We start from the raw sequence: 22,620 nt of genomic DNA on the forward strand, positions 1-22,620 counted from the left end.
ACAACTCAGGAATTGAACAGTAACAAATTCAATGATATGTGATTCACTTATAAATACTGAGAAACCCTCTAGGCTAACAGTTTTTAACACTGAATATCAATGAAGTGAAACAATAGCCCCCACTAACTGCAGAGACAGTGATAGACCACAGTATTCTATGAAACAATTAAATAGAAAAATAAAAAAATAAATAACTATGGAGAGACACAGACACAATATTCAATGAAACAATTAGACAGAAAAATGAAATGCAGTACAATCTTTAACAGCGCAAGTGTGCACCTTAACTGTTACCTTTGTCAGCCTCCTTGTAATGTGCCTACCTATTCCCCCTTTTTATCTCCTGTGGTGCCCCTCTTTTGCCCCAACTACTAGCCTCACATTCATATGTAACCATGCCAACTTCCTCCTCTGTCTCATCATCACAAACTTACAAATAGATACATGGTGACAGTACAATCCATTATTAACAAATGAAGTTTGCTAGCATAGTACCTGATGGTTTGCCAATAGGTTTGGTAGTGACAATATCACGACGGAAAAAAGTATATTTTTCTGAAAATGCAATTTTGCAACAGCAGAAATTCTACAGCTATAAGAAATGCAGAACAGTTAATTGAACAAAATGACAGATTAAACACTGGTGGCTGATGAAAAAGAAGCTCTTGCAGGTACCAGTGGCGGATCCAGGAATTTGCAAAAGGGGAGGCGCAGTCTGGTTAGTTGACTACTGGGTGAAAGCGGGAAAGTGAGACACTGGGTTTGGTGGTTGTGAAAAGATTAGCTTAAGAAGGTCTGGCATCACGTGTGGAAAGGCATCAATCTAATATCTCTGATGTGCAACACCTAAAACAACATAAGGATGTTGCATTAAAGGTGGGAAAAGTTTTGAAACGATTTATTGTGGTCTCATTTTTTATATCACAAAAACCTGGCATTTTAACAAGGGTGTGTAAACTTTATATATCCACCGTGTATATATACATACACGTGTGTGCACATATATATATATATATATATATATATATATATATATATATATAGATATACACATATACATATATATATATATATATATATATATATATATACACACACACACACACACACACACACACACACACACACACACACACACCCTTATAATCACAACAGAAAAAAGTTTATTTCGACATGCAACATCCCATTGCCACACATTTCCCTTGCACCATCCTTGTATGCTATAACTAGATTTGCTTGAATAATGTGGCTTGGAGTTCCTTTGATCTTACAACCCATGGCTGAACTCAACAACTAGATGTTACAGCTGATGCTCTCTCAGTCACTCCCCACAGCAGACCCTACTGCACTGACCAAAACTAATTTTAAAAATTAAAATCATCTTTCAGTCTTTATTGTTACTTGGAAAAAAAATAATGATTCACCACATTTCTTTATCTCTGGGGAAAAAATAAAGACTTCCAGCTCCACTTAAATAAATTCCACAATAATTACTTACTATGCCTAAGCCTCTCCAATGTTGCACCAAACTTCAGTCTACCCACCTTCTTAGAGGAGAGGAGAATTCAGGATAAGGAATTATGAAGAATAAAGCCAAGCCTATTTATACATTTCTCACAAGTATACAACCCACAACCCCACACCATTTGGTCACCTTTTCTCTACTCTTTTTAACCATAGTTAAAGTACATAAGAAACCCTTGGACTTTCTTCTCTTTAAAGTGCAATAACCCTATTTCTTAACAGTAAAAGCAATCCAGGGTATGCTATACTATCATTTAGGAATTACCTGCATTTAACTGTGACTATCATTTAGGAATTACCCTCATTTATCTGTATCTGCTCAACTATCTAAGTTACAGTAATATACTAAGCTACAACATACCTCATCTTTGACTACTACTGAGAAATGTGTGCCCAATGACCTTGTAGCAACATGCAGTTACAAGGACAGTCTTTTCTTGAAAAGAAATTAGATGAATGAAGTGTTGATCAAAAGCCCATGCAGTGACCTTCCACAGCTACAGCAAAAGTACTGCCACAAATAAACACATGTGCATGCAGGCATAGACAAAAATATGTGCACAACCACATGTGTGCTCACATTACATAACTACAAACATAATAAAAACACAAGACTAATACTATGTACATGAATGCACACAAATACATTTAAAATAAAACAGGAAAGGTCGGCAATCTCAAGTACCAAATAACCTCAACAGCTCTCACCATAAAACTAAAAATAACCCAAGAACAGTGAAACCTCAAGGAGTGGTATGGTTCAAAGACTGCAACCAGCCAAATAATAAATCAAATACTCATAAGTTAAGAGCTTTCGTCCCCATGAATCAGGGACTTCCATCAGAACAGTTAAAATCAATTGAGTACACTTTTTTTTTAAATAATTGAAGATTAATGGTCATGTGACAGTTAAATTAAGTCCGTCAAATCAGGAAAAGTAAAAGCAGTCCATAACCAATTTGTGATCTTACAAAAAAATAAGCTGAAATTCATAAACAAGTGCCTTAAAAAGTAATAAAAAGCAACACAAAAAACTAACTTACTATATATTACCTTTTAATGCTTATGTATAGTACTGTAACTCAATATGTAGGTACTATGAACCAAATATGTTAACCAAAAATATAAATGAATAAAAATATAAATATATAAATCATGGCAAGGAAGCAGAACTAGTTCAATGTGATGGTAGGTTGATCAACAAATTCCCCTTAAAAATGCAAATGTAAATCAGTGAAAACATTTAAGTTTTTAAATTGCCAATGCTCTTTTCCTTAAAACAGGCATAAGATTTGTAGAGTCGTTCAACCCGGGTACTGTAGCTGCATTTAGCCTCAGCTACCAGTACAATTCTCAAAGATAAATAGTCTCCCAAAAACCTCCTCTCAGGAGAATATCAAGTACCAGTCTAAGCTTTTTGAGAAGAAAGAACGCTCGTATCCATGCATTCACAAACCCTTTCACCAAATTCCAGCACATGGAGTTGGGGTGTCACATCAATAGTAGCCATCATCTAGACCCAATGTTTAAACCACCAGGTGGTTAGCTCTGCCAAGGTTATTCTTCCATATAACACACACACACACACACACACACACACACACACACTTTAATGTTTCCGATCCACCTACTGCATATCTTTGGAATGTGGGAGGAAAAAATCTCATACGAGCACAGGGAGAGCATGCAAACTTTGTACAAAGGGCACCACAACTGAAAAGTGAACCTGAGAACCTCTTGATGTGAGGTGACAATGCTACCTGGTGCACCAGTGTCTCATCTCCGCACTCCCATTAAAGAAGGGAGAAAAAAAATTAAAAACAAATGCAGTAACTGCATTCTAGCCACTGGGACAGTTCATTACATGTACAAACAGAACACAGATGCAGAAAGAGGACCTGACCCTTTCTATACAAAATACTAATTAAAATTGCCTCTATGTTAAATAAACAAATCAAATCAAAGCTGCACAGCAGCCTTTATACTACTACAATAAAAATAAAATGATTTTTGAGATCCCCAGATGGACTTTGCGTGTAATACTTCTGGGAAGGTCACCAGGTGATACATCACATGAGTAGACCTGCTAACGAGAAAAGTAATGATTAAACTTGATACACAAATTAGTGACAGCCAAGATTAACTCTTGTAAATGTGACATCAGAGACTGACATGCATGTGTGTACACATGCCTCCCCTTTCTACAGTTCATAAAGGTTTGAAGTATCAAAGGCCTTTTTCAATTACCGATTTCCTCCACCAGATCCTAACACTACAGTATACCCACTTTCACCATAAAAAAGACAACTGAACTTCTATATCACAAAACATTTTACAAAACTGAAAATTCAAATAAGCAAACATTAAGCAAAACATATGACTAAAAATGCCAATTACAAACAAATACCGCAAAGCATTCCTAAAATGAACTACTAAAAAGTAAATAAGCTGAAAAAAAAAAAAAAAAAACCCTCTCAAAATCACAGCCAAACCTTATACATTTCTAAAGAAAATCTGACCCACCACAGGAAAGCACAAATGCACACTGGGTGACTTTACACTTTAAAATTAAAAAACACCCACCCATGCAAAATCCTGGAAAATCATAAACAAGCATTTACAAGTCATATTTTATGAAAACCTTCACTGCGGTTTTAACTTTACCAACTTCTTACATCCACAATTACAAACCACTGAGTTCAAACAACCAAGTTGATTAAGCCTTACTTTCACAGCCAAATGGAATGTAGACCAATAGATTACTGAATGATTATTAAACTTTTCTTTTACTCTAAATATAAATTTTGTGACTTTTATACCAACAGCACCAAACTGGTTTCCATTTATACTTAAACTTGATGTTTTAGAGGTGTAATGGGCTGTTACTGGTTTTATGCTTATTTGTATAGCAGGATTTCTCTAGTTACTAAAGATACACATGTATGTAAAAATAAATTGAGCATGGGGTCCACAGCCCTGACTCTAACTTGTGCCTCAAAATGCTGGCCTTCGAATGAACATTGCCAAGCAAAACAGAAAACAACCACACCCAGCTCCACAAGGTCAAAATGTGTTCTTTTCATTCACTCAGCCTTGTACAAATAATAATACTTTTGATTCACAACTAGTGAACTGGAATAAGAATTAAATTTTATATACAATTTTTTCAAATAATTTACATTGATAAGCATTTTTTCAGATAAATACCATTTTCCAAATCTCAAGAAGGCTCATATAACATAGAAAATTGACAATGCAAATAACAAAATCAAAAGTAATCTAAATCATGACAACTCTAGCATCAATACAGGCACATCACTGTTCCAAATAGCAAAAGAAAATCATCACACAGGTACAGTACTGCACCACCCAGAAGAAATGAAGTCATGGCAGAAATACATTAATGTTCAGTGTGAAGGCAGTGAGGTCACAGCACAGCTACAGCCCAGCACCACACAAATGTGATTATGTCACAGTACAGGTACTACACTGCTGTGTAATCCGTGGTGCAGCAGTAGCGTTGTTGCCTCACAGCAAGAGGTTCTCCCGTTCAATTCTCAGCTAGTGTGCGGGGAGTGCCTTCTGTGTGAGTCTGCATGTCCTCGGTCGGTGGCGTTCGAAGACATGCGTGAATGGGCGTGCCTTCGTTGAAGGTTGGGCGTCGAGCTGGCAACTCGGCACCGTGAAAATCTACTGCCAATCATTAGCGGACTGGAGTTCCGCTGTGGTGACCCCTAACCGGGAAAAGCTAAAAGACAAAAACAACAGGTACTACACTGCTGTACAAGACAGCAAGGTTAGTGCACATCCCAATCCTTCTGAAAATCTAAAACTTTTAAAGAAATAGTTTTCCTTATACCAAAGTATTACTGGAATATACATGACAACTAAACACAATATTCTACCTACATCGTCTGTCTTGATTATCTCCTTTGAATTGTTTCTGCCCAAGATACCACATTTCAAATTTTCGTAACATTTAATTACATGCAATTCGATTCAGTTTAATGAATCTCTTTAAAAAGTAAGACTAAAGCACTGTAAAATGTAGTAAACAGTGCAACCTACATTTACAGTTTTACCATAGCTAATTTTCAATACATGAGAACTAGAAGTAATGTTCTACGCTGATTTATTAAAAAACAGACTCCGTAAACAATGCTGCCAATACTGACTTCCATCAAATGACTCGCCACTTTCAAGAGCAAATTACCTTCAGAACAACTCAAGATGCAGAAACTCCAAGCTAACCATATATGTGACATGTGTACAGCGCTTTTCTGTATCTGCCTTAAAGATGCTCCATTTCAAGTGTTGCCAGGACCCAATTTGTTTTAATATAATGCACAGAAATCAACTTTTTTCTAAAGTATTACTGACTCCATTAACTCTTTCTCATAACTCAGTATTGTACATTTTCTTTAATTTTGATCACTCTTTACCTTGCTCTTTAGTTCTACCACCTCAAAATAACAGATAACCGTTAAGTACAAAAAACAAGCAATCACAGTACATAGACCACAAGCTGGAGTTAAAAAACAAAAACAAAACAATAATCGTGCCTCTCAACTGTCTGGCATATCGCTGGAAAAAATCATGACAGACATTTCAGTATCAAACTCATACCCTTCAGAAAATCCAAGTTATTTCTATCAACATTCTAGGTCTGTTACAGTAATATTTAAAAATTGTCCCACCATCATTTATGGCTTTGTCCAGAGTTCTTGCTCTAAAAGGTTGAGCGATATGAAGTAATACAGTTTATAAGTGTGAACAAGAAATCCCCTGGTCGCCCTGTATCTATACATCAAGTTATTTAAATAGAAAGGGAAGAAGACCACCCCTTATAAAAACAAGAATCACTATCCTAATGACTTAGTTAAGTAGGTCTTGACAACATAATTGTCATGGGTGCCAGCCATTACACTAAGTGCAAAATTATATGACTGTCACAGGGTAAAGAGACAAAATGCAACCCTCCACCCCAGCATGGTGTTTTTACATCTGGGAGTTTGCATTCCCATTTTACATCATTCCCCTCGTTCAATGCACTTCCAGTCTCAGGGCTTGCTTTTCACATGCAACATCTGTGACTGGACTTGGCCTCGCAATCGGACCAAAGGCGCGGTCATCAGGACTTGGTTGTTAACATGATATGCAAGCCACTAGAACAGATAAAAAAAAGACGATGACGACTTCAGTCAACCTTAATCACCACCAACAATAACCTTCACACCAGCCAAGCTAGTCCTAGTTTGCCTAAGAATTTTCTGTTCTCCCATTTTATGAGACTGATGCAACTTAGGATACAACATCAGGTATCAACGTATTATTTCTTAATATGACAGAATTCATCTGTAGCCCGATGGCCGATTATTAAGTGATTGGCAAAGTCGACGCAGTCTAGATTGCACTGTGTGTGTAGAATTACAATACCTACTACAAATCTGTGTCACAGTTACCTCAATGCAGATCAGAGTGGAAGAGCAATTTGAAATCTGGTTTTAAACTGTCTGAGTCTGATGCAAAGAAGGTTTCTACTTACTCGTTACAATAATATCACAGCCACCAATGTGCCTAAATTACAACGGAGATGCAGTTGGAGGATCGTTGTAAAGAAAAGTCATCTGACTGCAACCTCCAATCACATCTCCGATGTACAGTATTTAGGCGCATTGTTGACAGGATTCTATGTAAGACAAGCTTAGCATTTTAAAAAAAAAGTCTAAAAAGGGGCCGGCACGCGCCCCTGCGCCCATGCCTAAATCCGCCACTGGGTACTGATATGAATGGAAATCGTAAAAAACAAGAAACAAAGCTGTAATCCTTCAAGGCAGAGCACTGGTAAGACCAGACTGCAGACACTCTTGGAGGTTACATATCTACAAACTTCAAACAGCATGAATGCAGTACTGTATAGTGTGCATAAGAAACTGCATGGGGTGTTGCTATAACAAAGGGTCAATAACAATCTAGCATATTTCAAGTTGTGTGTCCCAAGTATTTAGTAAAAATAGAACACTGGAAAGAAGAAAGAGCCTGATGGAGGTCCAACAGATTGCTAAGATTGCTAGTTACACAGAATGAACTCTTTAATGGACAGATTTCGAGGCTGACCTGCTAATGCCCACCTGTATCCATTTCGCCCACACCGCCGTGGAGTGCATCCTTCCCTGTGCAGCTCTGGTACCATTTTGCCCACACCACAGTGGAGTGCATCCCTCCCGATGCAGCTCTGGTGCCATTTCGCCCACACCGCCGTGGAGTGCATCCCTCCCTCCCTGTGCTGCTCTGCTGCCATTTCGCCCACACTGAAGTGCATCCCTCCCTGTGCAGGTCTAGCACCATTTCACCCACATCACTGTGGAGTGCATCCCTCTCTGTGCAGCTCTAGCTCCATTTCACCCACACCAATGTGGAGTGCATCTCTCCTTAAGGATCTCTAGGTCCATTCAGCTACAACTACAACTGATGTGAACTGTAGCTCTTTCTACTAGATCCACTCACCTACAACTATATCAAATGCAGATCTGGTATGGTTCTTTATTGAAGGTGTAGGAGCTGACTGAACAGGTTTACTGCAGTGGTTTCAAGCAGTAATAACAGGACTTAGCCTATTCGCAGACACATATAATTAAGACAGGCCATCAAAATGCTAGATAAATGGTAACTAACCATACAGATCTCGTGCACTGAATTACATTAAGCAATACTTGTCTTTGGAACTGGGTGTACACAAGTCATTAAGCTGATAAGACATTTGTTTTACTTTTATTTATTAGCATTTCATTACCAGGAAAGGCTGATTGGGTAGGTGACCATTTTCAGATGTGGCCAGTGGAGAAAAAGCTCCAAAGTATTACAAAAACATTTTAAGAACAATAATTTTACAAGCTAAAAAATACAAAAACATTGACAGTTTAGATCATACCAAATTAGACAATGTGATGACATTGCGTAAAAACAGATGCAACTGATTTCAATTTAATATATAAAGAAAATTTTAGTCAGATTAGAGAAACTAAACGTACATTAGTACAATACAAACAGGAACTGCAAAGTGAAGTGAGACAGAAAGAGAAAAAAAAACAAACAGGGTTTGGCATAGTTCTACAGAAAGTGAGAAGAGAAGTGAGAGGAGAAAACTGACTGAAGTTAATAAGTGATTAAAGGAGTAAGGAGTAAGGAGGACCAGGATATGAAGAGGTGTTAGTCGATACTTAGGGATATAGTTTATCCTGGGTTTGAACATGAACAGAGACATGGTTTAAAAAAAGCAGGGAGGGCATTGACCTGATGGCTAAAGGTAAGGAGTTCCAGGCCTTAGCAACATGGTAAGAGTACAGACCACACCCAGCAGATTTATTAGGTTTGTGGACAGAAAGATGTTTTAGGTCACTGGAGCATAATGCCAGAGTGGGAACATAGTTGTGTATAATGGTATTTAGTACTGGACAAGCAGTTTGATAATTTTACAGGTGGTAAAAAGCTGTGTATATGTTATTAAATGGAGTAGTTCTATTCAATTAAGAACGGTTAGTGTTGTACAGTGGCAAGTTCTTTAACGGGTGTCTTCTGTAAATGCTGCAACTTTATTATAGCATTGTAGTAAAACAAAACACTTCATTCGGGGGGTTAAAGTCATCCTTGATTTTTCAAGAGACAGTACAGTAACTTTAATTTGAAAGAAAAGCGCCAGGACGTGAAGAACATGATGGAATTTAAGCATCACAACAGAGAGAAAAATATCCATGAGGGTATAATCTTCTAGAAAATAAGATGCAAAGTACAAATTTTACCACAGGTCAGGTGACTAAAAGGTACTCTAAAGAGGATATGGTTTCACAGAAGACTGTGGTTCAAAACTGCTCGACCCCAAAAGCTAACATTTAATTTACTAAACTAAACATTTCACTGCATCCTAATGCTGCTATGTACAACTTTATGCCTCCTTACCTTTGCTGTGTTTCAAAATACAAGTCCTTCTTAGATACACTTTCAAGATATTCAGGATTCAATACAAGTACTAATAAACTGATATACTTCTCTCTCACTTAACCACATCTGTTTATGGTACTTTCTCCTTCCACCTCAACTTGATCCTAGGCATTACATTTCAGTACCAAATTTTATTACTCACCAATATCTACTACTGTACTGTAATGCAAGTTATATTTATCCAATGTATGTCAAACTAGGTTCATCACAACATTGCAAGACTTGATTTATGTTAACGTACTTATTGAAAATGTTTGTTTAATCCTAGGTCTCTGCAATGCAATTGTTATCCTATTGGATTTTTACTCTTTGTATTAATGTATGAACTTCACTCCCTCATGTCTCTGCTGAAGATAGACTTCCCCGTTCCACAAATGGAAATAAATAAATAAATAACACAGCACAACGGTAAGCTCCATGGCATACAGGGATACAGCCCTGACTACTTCACAAACAGCACAAGTTTAAACAGCAACTTGGGCACCTGTAGTAGCTGGCCAGGGAGGATGGGAGTGACCGGCCATTACTAGCTTAACCATCCTGGGGTGAAGAAGACCGTTCTAGCTTGCCACAATGGTGACACCTAGTGGGAGAACTGTACGTTTGCCAAATAAAGTTCCAGCCTGCTGAGGTCACACTGCATCTTGCACTGGCAGCTGAAGGGGAACCTAACATGGGGAGGCTTTACTTCTCTTCAGAAGAGCCTAACATGGGGAGGCCTGCTTCTCTTCAGAAGAGCCTAACATGGGGAGGCCTGCTTCTCTTCAGAAGAGCCTAACATGGGGAGGCCTGCTTCTCTTCAGAAGAGCCTAACATGGGGAGGCCTGCTTCTCTTCAGAAGAGCCTAACATGGGGAGGCCTGCTTCTCTTCAGAAGAGCCTAACATGGGGAGGCCTGCTTCTCTTCAGAAGAGCCTAACATGGGGAGGCCTGCTTCTCTTCAGAAGAGCGTAACATGCAGAGCCATGCTTCTCTTCAGAAGACAGAAATGGCAGAGCTTGAAAAGCTTAACATGCAGAGCCATGCTTTTCTTCAAAAGACAGCAATGGCAGAGCTTGTAAGAGCTCCCGAAGAGTAGATGGGATGTTGTTAAGGGAGAAGGTAGACTGCCCTCTGGAACCAGCAAGCTAGCCCACTCCTTACCATCTGACCATCACCAGGGAATGACCAACCATTGGGTATTCCCGGGCAGGAATCATCAAGCCATAGGGTTTGCATCTAGCTATGGAATACGAGACTCCTGTGCCCTCACAACAAATGGGCCAATTAGGAGCTGGGAATGACCTACCGGGCAAGGTCCTGAGTGTGTGAAAAAAAAAATTAGAATGCGCCGTGGCAATATAAAGCAGAAAAGCAAACAGTAAAGGTAAAATCTGCAGAGCATGGCGACAAAGTGAAGTGGGTAAACCAGGTGGGTCAGGTTGTCTTTAAATGCTACCAAAGGTCATTCTTACAAGGTCTCAAAACAGGAGCGAAGCACTTTTGTAACAAAAGAAATGTTTAATGACATGTTATAAATTGCCAGTGTACGCTCTTTACTACTAAGTCCTCAAATCCAATATTAACATGTTGACAAGTGAATCAGTTAAGAACAATCAAAAGTGATGTTCCGAATTTGTTAGCATTATGAAATCCTATTTCTTCACAAAACTAGTTGCTTTATAAACATCTGTACTAAGGACCTAAACTTACACCAGCAAATTAAACGAAAGCTCAGTGGAAGGACAGGTTCCCAACTCAATGGATTCTCAGCCTATGGATTATGTTGGCACTACAGGTCAACCAAGGTACTACGCATCGGCCTCTTAGTTCTTTCCATTTTTTAATCCCGACGACTGTATAGCTAGACATATAAATTTACATTAGAGTTATCATGTATGGTCCAGCATGATTTGGAAGGGGAGCCCAATTAATACTTGTAAAGGGCGACATTAACTTTTTAAGTTTGTGTACTTAAGTTTGCATATGGCTAGGCCTCTTACAGTCCCTGTGATCACAGCTCTCTGAGAATCAGGAACAAATCTTAAATGAATCGGGGACAAATCCTGAAATAATCGGGTACATTTTTAATATATTAATACTATTAATCTGAGGCATTGACAGAATATGATAATGTTAATTAATATTTTCTGAAGTAAAAGAATTCTAGAAAGTCTAATTATTGTCGTAAGTGTAATGCACCACCTTTCTCTGAAAGTAACCAGTTTTAGGAGAGACTAAATGGTACAGAGCCAAGATCTGGCTCACAATCAGGGACAGTGAGAGAGGTATACCTGTGATTGCTTGCTTAGTACTGTTTCTATATTTCTATAAAACAATGATAGCCATCTAGTAATAAAATGGCACAAAGGGAAGATTTTTTTTTTAAAAAAAGAGTGATAACTGGCTTTATGTACAAGGTACCACTAAATGGCCTTTTGGACGTGCTGGAGAAATGCAAACATGCATGAAAGAAATTTTACAAATTAACGCTCCTCAATAACTCTGACAAAAACATTGTTAGTTCCAAAATATGCCACCAAATCAAAACAAATCCATTTTTTGGACAGCAATATCTTTTTGAGTACCTTTAAAACTGTTCTTGCTCACCTCATGTGTTTCTAGGTTTAAAACGTAAGCTGATGGAATTTGGGGAGGAAAGATAGTTATTAGAATGTTTCCAAAGAAAACTTAAAAAGAAGCCTTTACAAAAATATGGGATTAATACGTATAGTTATCTCCTAGCATATTCATGATTTATATAAAAATGAAAGGGCGGTCTGATAATCCATTACTGAACCTAACAGTGCAAGCATCTAAAAATGCAACAACAAAAAATGAAAAGTATCACATTTCTTCAAGTTGGGCAGTTCTTTTACTGAGATGTATTGCTTAGAAAAACACAGAGTGCTGGCTGGGGGCACAAAAATCAGACATAGGCAAGCAATTTGGATTATATAGCCAGTGAAAATAAAGGATTTAGATGGCAAGAGTATAATTTAACAAGACAGGGTTCCTGGCCTATCGGTATGACATGATATTATAACAGTTAATCTGATTCTGGTTAAGATTGTGTGTTAATATATAGTTTCATATACAGAGTATCATTCTCTGTGCATAATTCATTTATTGCATATATTTGCACTTTTGAACTACCTTCCTTTTCCTTTGATGTAGACATGCGGATTTTATTATTTATTTATGCTCCTGAATGTTTAATGTAGAGTAAAAACTTGTTGGAAAATACTTATTCATTTAACATTTGTTAACCGGGAAAGTCCAACTTAGCACAAAGCCCAATTTTCAGTGGAGGCCCGAGGAAAAATGCCCCAGATGCATGTCTTTCTAATGTGAGAAGAAACCAAGCACGCAGAGAAATCCCACACAAATGCAGGGAAGACATGCAGACTCCACACAGAAGGCATCCCAGCTGAGAATCAAACTGGAGAACCTATTGCTGTGAGGCGACAATGCTACCACTGCGTCATCCAAAATAGGGAGAAGAATGTTAAAAAACTGTTAAAACTTTTGATTTTATTTTTAATTATATAGTGCTTATTTAAGAAAGACATTCAGATACCTGGAAACATTTTCCAAACAAAGAAAAATATGTGGAAACATACGGGCAAATATAAAACAGTATTTCCCAGAAAGCATTGCAATTGGGTTGGTATGACTAAGACTGTGACATTCATGAAGAAAGCAAACAAAGGTCCATGTTAATGGTGGATTTAACTCACAGGAAGATGTCATGATAGATTTAAAAAGTGCAGTAGGGCACTCATGTCCATCACTGGCTGATATACGGCTTTCTTCCTCAGGCTATGCAATCTACTTTGGTGGCCTCAGCTCCTGCAGATAAGCCAAATGCATGAGCTTTGAACAGGAGAGCAGTGCTTTGTAGAGCTGATGGCTAAAACACTACTTGTGTAAGACAGTGGTTTGTGAGAACAGTGAAAGGTGATGAAAAAAAAAATGACTGCATGCACTACTGATTCCACAGATCTGCAAACAGTCTCACTAAAGCATCACTTGACCTAAACACATTCACTGTTAATGATACAGGCAGCTAAGGAAAATGTTGCCATTATAAAAGTAAATACCTGGCGCACACCATTAAATAAACTATTACAAGCTGCAGATAGTGGTATTTCTCAGCATGCAGACTGCAGAAAGTTTAGGATTTTTACATAGGTATTTTTATACCCCATGCAGACGTCAAAGAATTTTTCTTCAGGTAGCTGTCAAATGTTGAAGTAATAACTGGGAAGAAAGAGTAACTGGGAATATATTTTCTGGAATGTAACGAGTTAGCAGTTTTTAAAAATTCTCTATAGAATAGATATATTGGGGAAGCAAATGGCTGTAACCAAGGAAATTATTCTTTGAAATGGGACACAGTATCTGAATTTCCAAAAAACAGTTAAGGCCTCATTAAGGCCTCAAGTTTAATTCTATTGGTTGCCAACAAAGTAGTTACTAGAAAATGTAAATCAAATTCTAAACCAAATGTATTTGAAGTATTGAATATTGTAAGAGATAAAAGAACTCAAAGTGGGTTCTACAGAAAAAGGAAGAGGACATTTCTTAGAAATAAATGGCTTTGTGGGAATAATACATGCAGAATAACACTTAGGTGGAGGAGTGTGAAGTTTAAGAAAGGCAGGAACTGAGCAGTTTATATAATGTTGGAATAAATAAGCATTGTTATGAAGAAAGAAAAAAAAACAATGTATAATGTATGCAAATGAAAAAATGCTAATTTGGTTTGTTTTATTTTCTATTAATGTACATATGCCTATGTCTTATGTGATATTTTAATAAAGGTGTTAAAAAATGCAGGCTGCAAATACCAGTAGCTAAGGGGGGATAATCACTGCTCCTTACAGATACCCAACAAAAGCAAACATATTGCACTAATCATTTCAACTTTTGCTTTGTTTAGGCAGCTCATTCTGTAGTGTCTAGGAATTAAATAAGAGATCCACTAACACTGTAGTGGCACGCACCAAATGAATAAACATTTAGTACTGATGAAGGGTAAGACATGCAGTACAGCACCCAACAAATATCATAAAATTAGTGTATCTCATTAAACACCTTCCATCCATCCCCATGAAGACATGGGATTCACTTTCACGGTCTCTTCAGAACTACATATGTAGCATACCCGGCTTACAAAAATGAATATATATTTTATGAGCATCCATCAGAAACATTACAATTCACACAACACAGAATGACAACTCCCAATTGTGTTTGGACAAACCCAATCCTGCACATGATATTATAGAAGCCAATTATATACAAAATTGTTTAAAAAATCATACACATCAGTTTTAGGAACAATGACAGGAGATGGACAACTTAAAAAAAACGCATGGCATACTAGTAATCCTGCATTTGTGTTCACAGGAGTGGTAGGGTAGCAGTGTATAGAAGTAAGTGGGATAAATCCATTAGCTTTTAAAATGTATCAAAAGTATACTTTACAGTACCAACTTGAGCACAGCTACCAACAAACCAACGTATTTATATAATAAACATGTGCTACACATTACAACTTACAGCTTTTACTGTACAAGGTCTGCTTTTCGATACAGAAACAGATGATAATTCTCTGTTTACCTCGGAACTATGTTTCTACAAAACACCAGATCTAACATTTAGTTTCACACTCTTTTTATTACACTTTTTGTCATGCTATCTGACTAAAGTCAATACTTTGGTATTTGCTTGATGTCATGCAGTCTGCTGAGAAGCTTATTTTTGTTCTGCTTCAAGGTAAATTATTTGACAACCTTCAAGACAGAGTCGTTACGGTCTCCAGTCCTCCTCGCACTTGTGCTAGTAATTACTTGAAAAATTAGGAAGTCACACTTATCTGCAGTTCTCCTTGCAGCTGTGGTAGTCATAACAGCTATGTGACATAGTAACTACTACATTATTTTTTTTCTTACTTTTTCAAATTATTTTCAATTAAAAAAAATAAAATGTTTAACCCTTTAATGTATCTAACAAAGTACTGACACCATGACCAGATTAATACAGCTTCCGCATGTTGTAACAGTCCAATTGTATACACATCTCACTAGCATCTGAAGAATTTCAGTCTCACTAATGAGACACTATTCTGTATCTCACTAGCATCTGAAGAATTTCAGTCTCACTAATGAGACACTATTCTGTATCTCACTAGCATCTCAGTCTCACTAATGAGACACTATTCTGTATCTCACTAGCATCTGAAGAATTTCAGTCTCACTAATGAGACACTATTCTGTATCTCACTAGCATCTGAAGAATTTCAGTCTCACTAATGAGACACTATTCTGTATCTCACTAGCATCTGAAGAATTTCAGTCTCACTAATGAGACACTATTCTGTATCTCACTAGCATCTGAAGAATTTCAGTCTCACTAATGAGACACTATTCTGTATCTCACTAGCATCTGAAGAATTTCAGTCTCACTAATGAGACACTATTCTGTGTTAACTAGTAAGAAGTCATGGCCAAAATAATCAAGAGGATTCTGTGACTATTTCACGTTTGCAAATATCACTCAATGCACTGATATCACTCAATGCACTGTTGAACAGAGAAGTGACACATGGCAACATGGTCTTAATTGTTATGACAAGGACTTGTGTATTTACCCGACAGTTGAGAAGCAAGAAAAATCGAAAGCTACAGTTCACATAATTTAATGTCACATGAAGCACTGTTTAGTGGAGAGACCGGATACAGTAGAATGGTCTTGTTTGTCAAGTACCATTTTCAAGTGCCCAGTAATGAGCAGCTGTATCAAAAATATAAGCAAAAGGGAATATTTCATTTAGCTTTTACATGTGGAGATATAAATTTGCTGCACTGTGTAATAGGGAAGCAACATGGGCGTTATTGTTTGACAAGCAACACTCTAGGTCATTCAGCAGAAGTAAAAGTGAGCAAGTAATAAACAGGAGTATTTCACTTCATCTACTGCACATCATTTGTTTCACTGTTTAATCTCACTGGAGTGGGAGGTTGGCATAATGGTCAAGGTGTTTACCTTACAGACACAAGATGCAGGGTTTGATTCTTACATGGGGTAACTTGCTAGGCTTAAAATGGCCCACAAGGGTAGTTAGCCTAGTACTAATCTATGAACTTATGAGCCTATAATGGGGAAGCAAGAAAGACCTTGATTTAACTGCTATTTTCTGATGTCCAAAAATGAAATGTTACACACATAAATAAATAAATCAAAAAATATTTAACTTCGCATGTTTGCAAATATGATTTGGCATGCCATTTAACAGGGAGGCAAAAATAACAACATAGGACCAGACTGCAAAAGACTTGCTGAAAGTCTTATAAAAAGGCCTTGCACAGAAATAAGCAGGTTTGGAGTTCCTCCATATCCAGATTACCTTGGACAAAGTCCCATAACATATCCTAGCAAGTTAAAAATCACCTTCTATAGTCCATAAAATACATACCTTATACTTAGACCTATTGGAGACACTTGCCATATACCACAGGGAATTTTAATTACCCCTCTATAAACTGGGAAGCCTATATGACCTCAAATTTGCAGGTGCAAGATTCCTAGAGTTTGTAAACAGAAACAACTTAAAATCAGTTATTGCATATGTCTACCAGAAGTACAAACGTATTGGACATGGTATTCACAAATATGGGAAAAATCTGCACCCCCCATGCAAGGCCAGACCACAAAGCAGTCTCTTTTGAAATAAGAATCAAATTTGTAACTCCAATGAATCTTTTAACAGTCAGAAACTACTCCAAGGCAAAATTTCCTTTCATTACCTCAACCTCATTACCACAATCAACAGAACATGCTGGAGGGACAAGGTTCATAACCCAGAGACTGGCCATGCTCTGGAATAGACTTCACATACAGGTCAAGCAGAGCACCTTACTGGCCCTCTTCAAGAGAGCTCTTGATGAGTGGATGGGAAATAGAAAGTTCACCCCAGGGATCACTCCAGTGGCTCTACTTGATAAAGGCAATGGGAAATAACACCGGGCGGCATGATGCCAGGGTAGTTCTATGGGCTAAGCTTGAAAAGGCTCCAGGGTCGTTAACCTAGTACACACCTATGAACCTATTAATTCATTACAGCATAGTGTGCCTCCAGGTGTTTCTGCAGTTACCTCCTACTGCACCTCTAGGCGTCTGATATTTATTGTTAACGTTTGTATTAATAATTTCAAAACCATGCTACATACAAAGATATCAGAATGTTTTATCTTGAAGCATAAATGATGGCAAAAACAACTGCACTGATATTTGACCTCTGCCAATGAGTATTTGTTAGAATTGTAAGGTTCAAGCCACACCCACTTGGAGTTAAAGGTATGCACTCAAAAGAGCTGTACTGGAGGAAATGAGTTAAGTGATAACATGTCAAATTCCAAGCCCCTCCAAACCCAGATAACACAGTAGCCTACATGGAATTATTCCAATAAGTTCTGTACAACCATGTCAATTCTGCATAGATGCTGCTGTGCCTATCAGAAGCAATCCCAAAATGAACTAAAAAAAAAAAACCTTGTGGGATCCAAAATTAAATAGGATGTACAACAAAAGTCATAGCTAAAATCAGGAAGTGTAGCACCAAAAAAGATAAAAACCCTCTTATCAAAATGAACAGACAACTAAGTGGACTAATTAAGTGCAGCAACACAAAGCAGGGGCCAAGGACAACCATTAGGCCTTCTTCAGCCATGTCTGAACACTAAAACGGTAGTACACAACAGTGTGCTGAATCGTTGGCAGATGGTGCCACGTTCATGGAACCAGGAGATGTAGCAAATTTTCTGGCTGCCCAATTCAGCTCTGTCTTTACCCCCCCCCCCCCAAGCACACCTAGCTGTCCCCCTCAAAGAAATACCATTTAACATAATCCCTTCAACTAGCAGTAGGTGGCAAGTCTTAGACACTTGTCTCCAAGGTCAAGAATACAACTTTAATGGGCCACAATAATATCCCTGGATACCTCCTAAACAGCCTGAAATATGACTCATCAGGTTCACTGGAATCACTATTCAACCATAGCCTCCACACAGGCTTTGTGATATGTGAATGGAAGACTGCAACAGTTATCCCTCTGCAGAAGTGCAGTTCAACAGATCTCAGGAACTACAGAACCTTCAGTCTACTAGTCACGTATGCAAAGCCATGGAAAGAATTACCATGGAAATTATTAACAATTGACATAGGAAACCTTCAGACACTGGACCCAAAGCAGTTTGGTTTTGTCAAAGGCAGGTAATTTCCACTGAACCTGGTGGACTTCTTTGAAAGATTACCATAGCAATAAATGAGGGCAAAAAGGTACATACTGCCTACCCAAGACATTTGATACAATACCTCACGCGGGCATTGTGAACAAACTTATGGATTTAAGCATAAACCTCTATGTATATCATTGGACAGCAAGACAAATATTTCATTTTATTTTACATATTTGCAAATATCATTTATCACATTGCTTAATGATGAAGCAACATTTAGTATGTTCTTGATTATCTGAAAAACACGATTCCTTGATAACAGTAACACAGAACTAAATGCCAAATATAAGCAAGAAAATATTTCACTTTATCTTAATGCAACTGCCATTTAGCACTACTTCACGAAGCAATCTGATTTTACTAATCTGACAAAAGAGAGTCTGTGACACGTGATACTGAGAAATTATGGCCAAACATAAGCAAGAGGAATATTATACTTTATTTTACTTGCTTGGAATTATTTGCTGCATTGTTTAATAGGGGAGCAAAATACAGGCATGTGGTCTTACTAGTTTAACAACTACTACTCCATGAACCTAGCTGAGAACAAACAGCCAATTAGGCACGACAAATACTTCAAGTAATATAGCCTCATTTAAGCTGAAGCATGCATAACTAAATTAGTACAGACTCCAGATGCCAAGCTGTGCTGTGCACAGTAGAATCAACACAGATAATCAACTGCAAAATAGTTTAATTTGAGCCAACATGAAAATTTTCATATTTAGTGGACAGGTTACTGGGGAACTAAATGCTATTAATTACTTTTCAAGCATTCGAGAATCGTGTTTCTAGAATGGTGCCTCAGAATTTGGACAAGATAGAATTGATACAGCCTACATATGTTACTCTGTGCACAGCAATACTACTGAAGGGATGGGAACCTGATGTTAGTGGAGCAGAAATAGTCAACTATGATCATGGGGAAAAGGCATACAGCATGTTAAATGACACTGAACTGCTGAACAGAAAGTTGTGCTTCATGCTACACACTTAATACAGCCTAGAGATGCTACTATGTGCATACGGGGTGCTGCATTTATACAAATGGGGACAAGAAACAGATTTTACTAAGTGGAGCTGAAACATTTCACTTTGAACTTTATAATAATAAAAAAACTAATATCCATCACTTTAAAATGTTGAGCTCTGACAAGTGAGCTGTGTCATTAAACTGCAAAGAAGAAAATTGTGAAAATTTTGGTTTTCATTTCACTATACAATTTAATTTACATACCACTCTGTTATAATCTTTGTTGGTTTAGTTTGTTTTGATGTAAACAGCCCTGTCAAAAAATCTTTCTGAGTCAGTGTTACTCTTGTATATGTATGCAAGTCAACACAAATTAAATAGGCAACATTCTTTTGTACAGAAAAAATATTACATTACTCATCTTCAATGGCTGAGAGGTGCTCAGAATAAAATCAAACTAACATTGTATCAGAGTTTCAAAACAGCAACTTACACAAATGTGTATGCATCACAACATGATAAATATATAAGATATGACACTATAGTCAGAAGTTGAAAAATATACACTGCATAGTCATTTGTTTAAAATACAATCAAATACGTTTGCAGAGTAAACAAGAAAAATCAGTATGCAAGAATGGCAGATACAGGGGTGGCAGGACACCACTCACCTCCTTTCCAGAGTTAAAGCTCAATGCCTGTGGTGTCAAAGTTTTCACTGACAAACAAAGTGAGTCATCAGGCCAGGTGCATCCCCTCTTTTATACATTTATAGATTTGCCATTAAGCAGCAATGTCCTACAGCATCTGCTTTAATAATTGTTAACAACTTATCACAAAGAATGATACAGGAAGATTAACAATAAAATAGACTTCAAAAAGAGTAACAGTAATTTGAAATAATTAAAATGTATCTGTTAAAGAATGACAAACATCAGAAAGATTTATTTTTAATTTAGTGATTTAAAATTCACAGACTTTTTTTTAATATAGTGATTTTTAAATTCAGCAACTTTACTGACTAGAAACACAGTGGTAATAAACAGGTGGGAAAAGGAAAAAAACATTTGGTCTGTAACACCTGCACAAACATCACCAACTGTGCTTTTTGCTGTACTACAGCAAAGCAAGATGGACATTGAGACTGGAATTACTTCACCATCCAACCAGATGTACACTTTAATGCCCATCTGTACAAGTTCATATGAATACAGGCATGCATTTCTTAGGTTCATAGGTTCATACTAGGCTATCTGCCCTGGGGCAATTATAAGCCTAGCCCGATTCTGTATGGCTTACGCCACCCCTTGATTCGAGTATACTGTGCCCTTTTTAAGGTTTAGTTTACTGTGCCTCTGTCTAATAGTGACACGGGAGTAATCCCTGGGACAAACCTACGATCCCCCAATCCACTTATCGAGATTCTTCTTGAAGAGATTCAGTGAGGTGCTCTGCCTCACATGAACTGGAATTCTATTCCAGAGCAAAGGGAGCCTCTGGGTTATGAACCTGTCCCTCCAGCAAGTTCTATTTATTTCTGTGCTGAGGTTCATGTCCCTCGAGCGTGTGGCTCTAAGGGATTTAGATTTACTGAGGTGGAACATGTCCATTAATTCTGGATAGCTTTGTATGTCAGGCATAGATCGCCTCAAACTAGTTGTATCTAGATTTGAAAGACCATTTTTTTTAATATAGTGATTTTTAAATTGTGCAACTTTACTGGCTAGAAACACAGTGGTAATAAACAGGTGGGAAAAGTTATTATTTACAGTTGGAAAGACTGCTATTAAATTATCACGCTTCTTAACAGTTATCAACAATAAAAAAAATCTTACTCATATGCAGTATGTCTGGAAAAACAGCCTAAAACACTGTTTTCAGACTACACGCAAAATAATTCTGTAACTGTTCACCTGACTTTAGTTTTAACCTCCTGTTAGTTCAATCTCTTTCTCCAAAACACTGAGTTCCTTTACACTTTTGCTGATCACGCCTTCATATCTCTAGCAATGTCTCTGAACTCTTCAATTAGTAAGGTAACGGGACAGAAAAGGAACTTGTACTCACACATTCCAGGAATTTCAAGCAGATTAGTTATGCCCCTGTCACACATATCAACGTCAGTCTGGTTCTTCTCCTTGCACTCCTCAACTATTTTTTTCAACGACTTGGACATTCTGCTTTAGAAAAAAAATACTACACATTACTTTACTTTTCCCCATCTGCACAATAAGAAAAAAAAAGCTAAATGCAACGCAAGTCAAGTTAATCAGACAGAATGTGAATGCTTATTCGAATACTTTGTATACCATGTAAACAGATTTTGCAACTTTAATAATTGTATTTACCTTACGTTTCTTTCCTTATACCTCCCAAACACAATAAGAATGGTCTTTCAAATCTAGATACAACTAGTTCACCAACTACTGAAATTCTTACAGCAAAGTTGTATGTGTAACACGCCCAGCAGGAAATGAGACTGCACTGTAAAAATGCTCAGTTTCCCTATAAGGAGAATTCTTTTTTCACACCAGGAAGCATGAAGGCTGGCAGTTCGAGGAACAGCCTCTCACCATCCAATGGAAAATACTTTATCCCAATCGCGGGGCTCAAAAAGTAAGAAAACATACGAGATCCAATGGAACAGGAACCTTTTTATTGTGGATGAACGTCTAAGCCAATCAAGTTCAATGGAGGAGGATGTTGCTGCAGTGTAACCAATCCTTGAAGCCGTACAGTTTAAGGCAGTGTAACTGTTACGGTTTTCCGAATTATTTTACACTTAAGCTTATTTACTCTTGAGAGATGTAAGAAAATAACAAAAAGTTGAATATTTTAGATG

At 37.5% G+C, this 22,620-nt stretch overlaps 1 protein-coding gene across 2 annotated transcripts in view; it reads right to left on the reverse strand.

Annotated features, from left to right (window-relative positions):
• The window catches only part of RSU1 (Ras suppressor protein 1), a 1,003,924-nt gene extending 981,552 nt beyond the window's left edge, over positions 1-22,372 (reverse strand). The window contains exons 1-2 of one of the 2 annotated variants that reach the window (XM_044067536.1): positions 22,127-22,372; positions 21,846-21,955 (exon numbers count right to left, since the gene is read on the reverse strand). In XM_044067536.1, coding sequence (XP_043923471.1) covers positions 21,846-21,954 — 109 coding nt within the window. In that variant the 5' untranslated portion in view covers position 21,955; positions 22,127-22,372. Of the gene's footprint in view, positions 1-21,845; positions 21,959-22,126 lie in introns of both variants that reach the window. The other variant, XM_044067535.1, reaches the window with a different exon arrangement.
• Between the last annotated feature and the right edge of the window lie 248 nt (positions 22,373-22,620).

This window comes from Protopterus annectens, chromosome 3.part1 (genome assembly GCF_019279795.1).
Source record: "Protopterus annectens isolate FY-2018-M chromosome 3.part1, PAN1.0, whole genome shotgun sequence".
Lineage (NCBI taxonomy): Eukaryota > Metazoa > Chordata > Ceratodontiformes > Protopteridae > Protopterus > Protopterus annectens.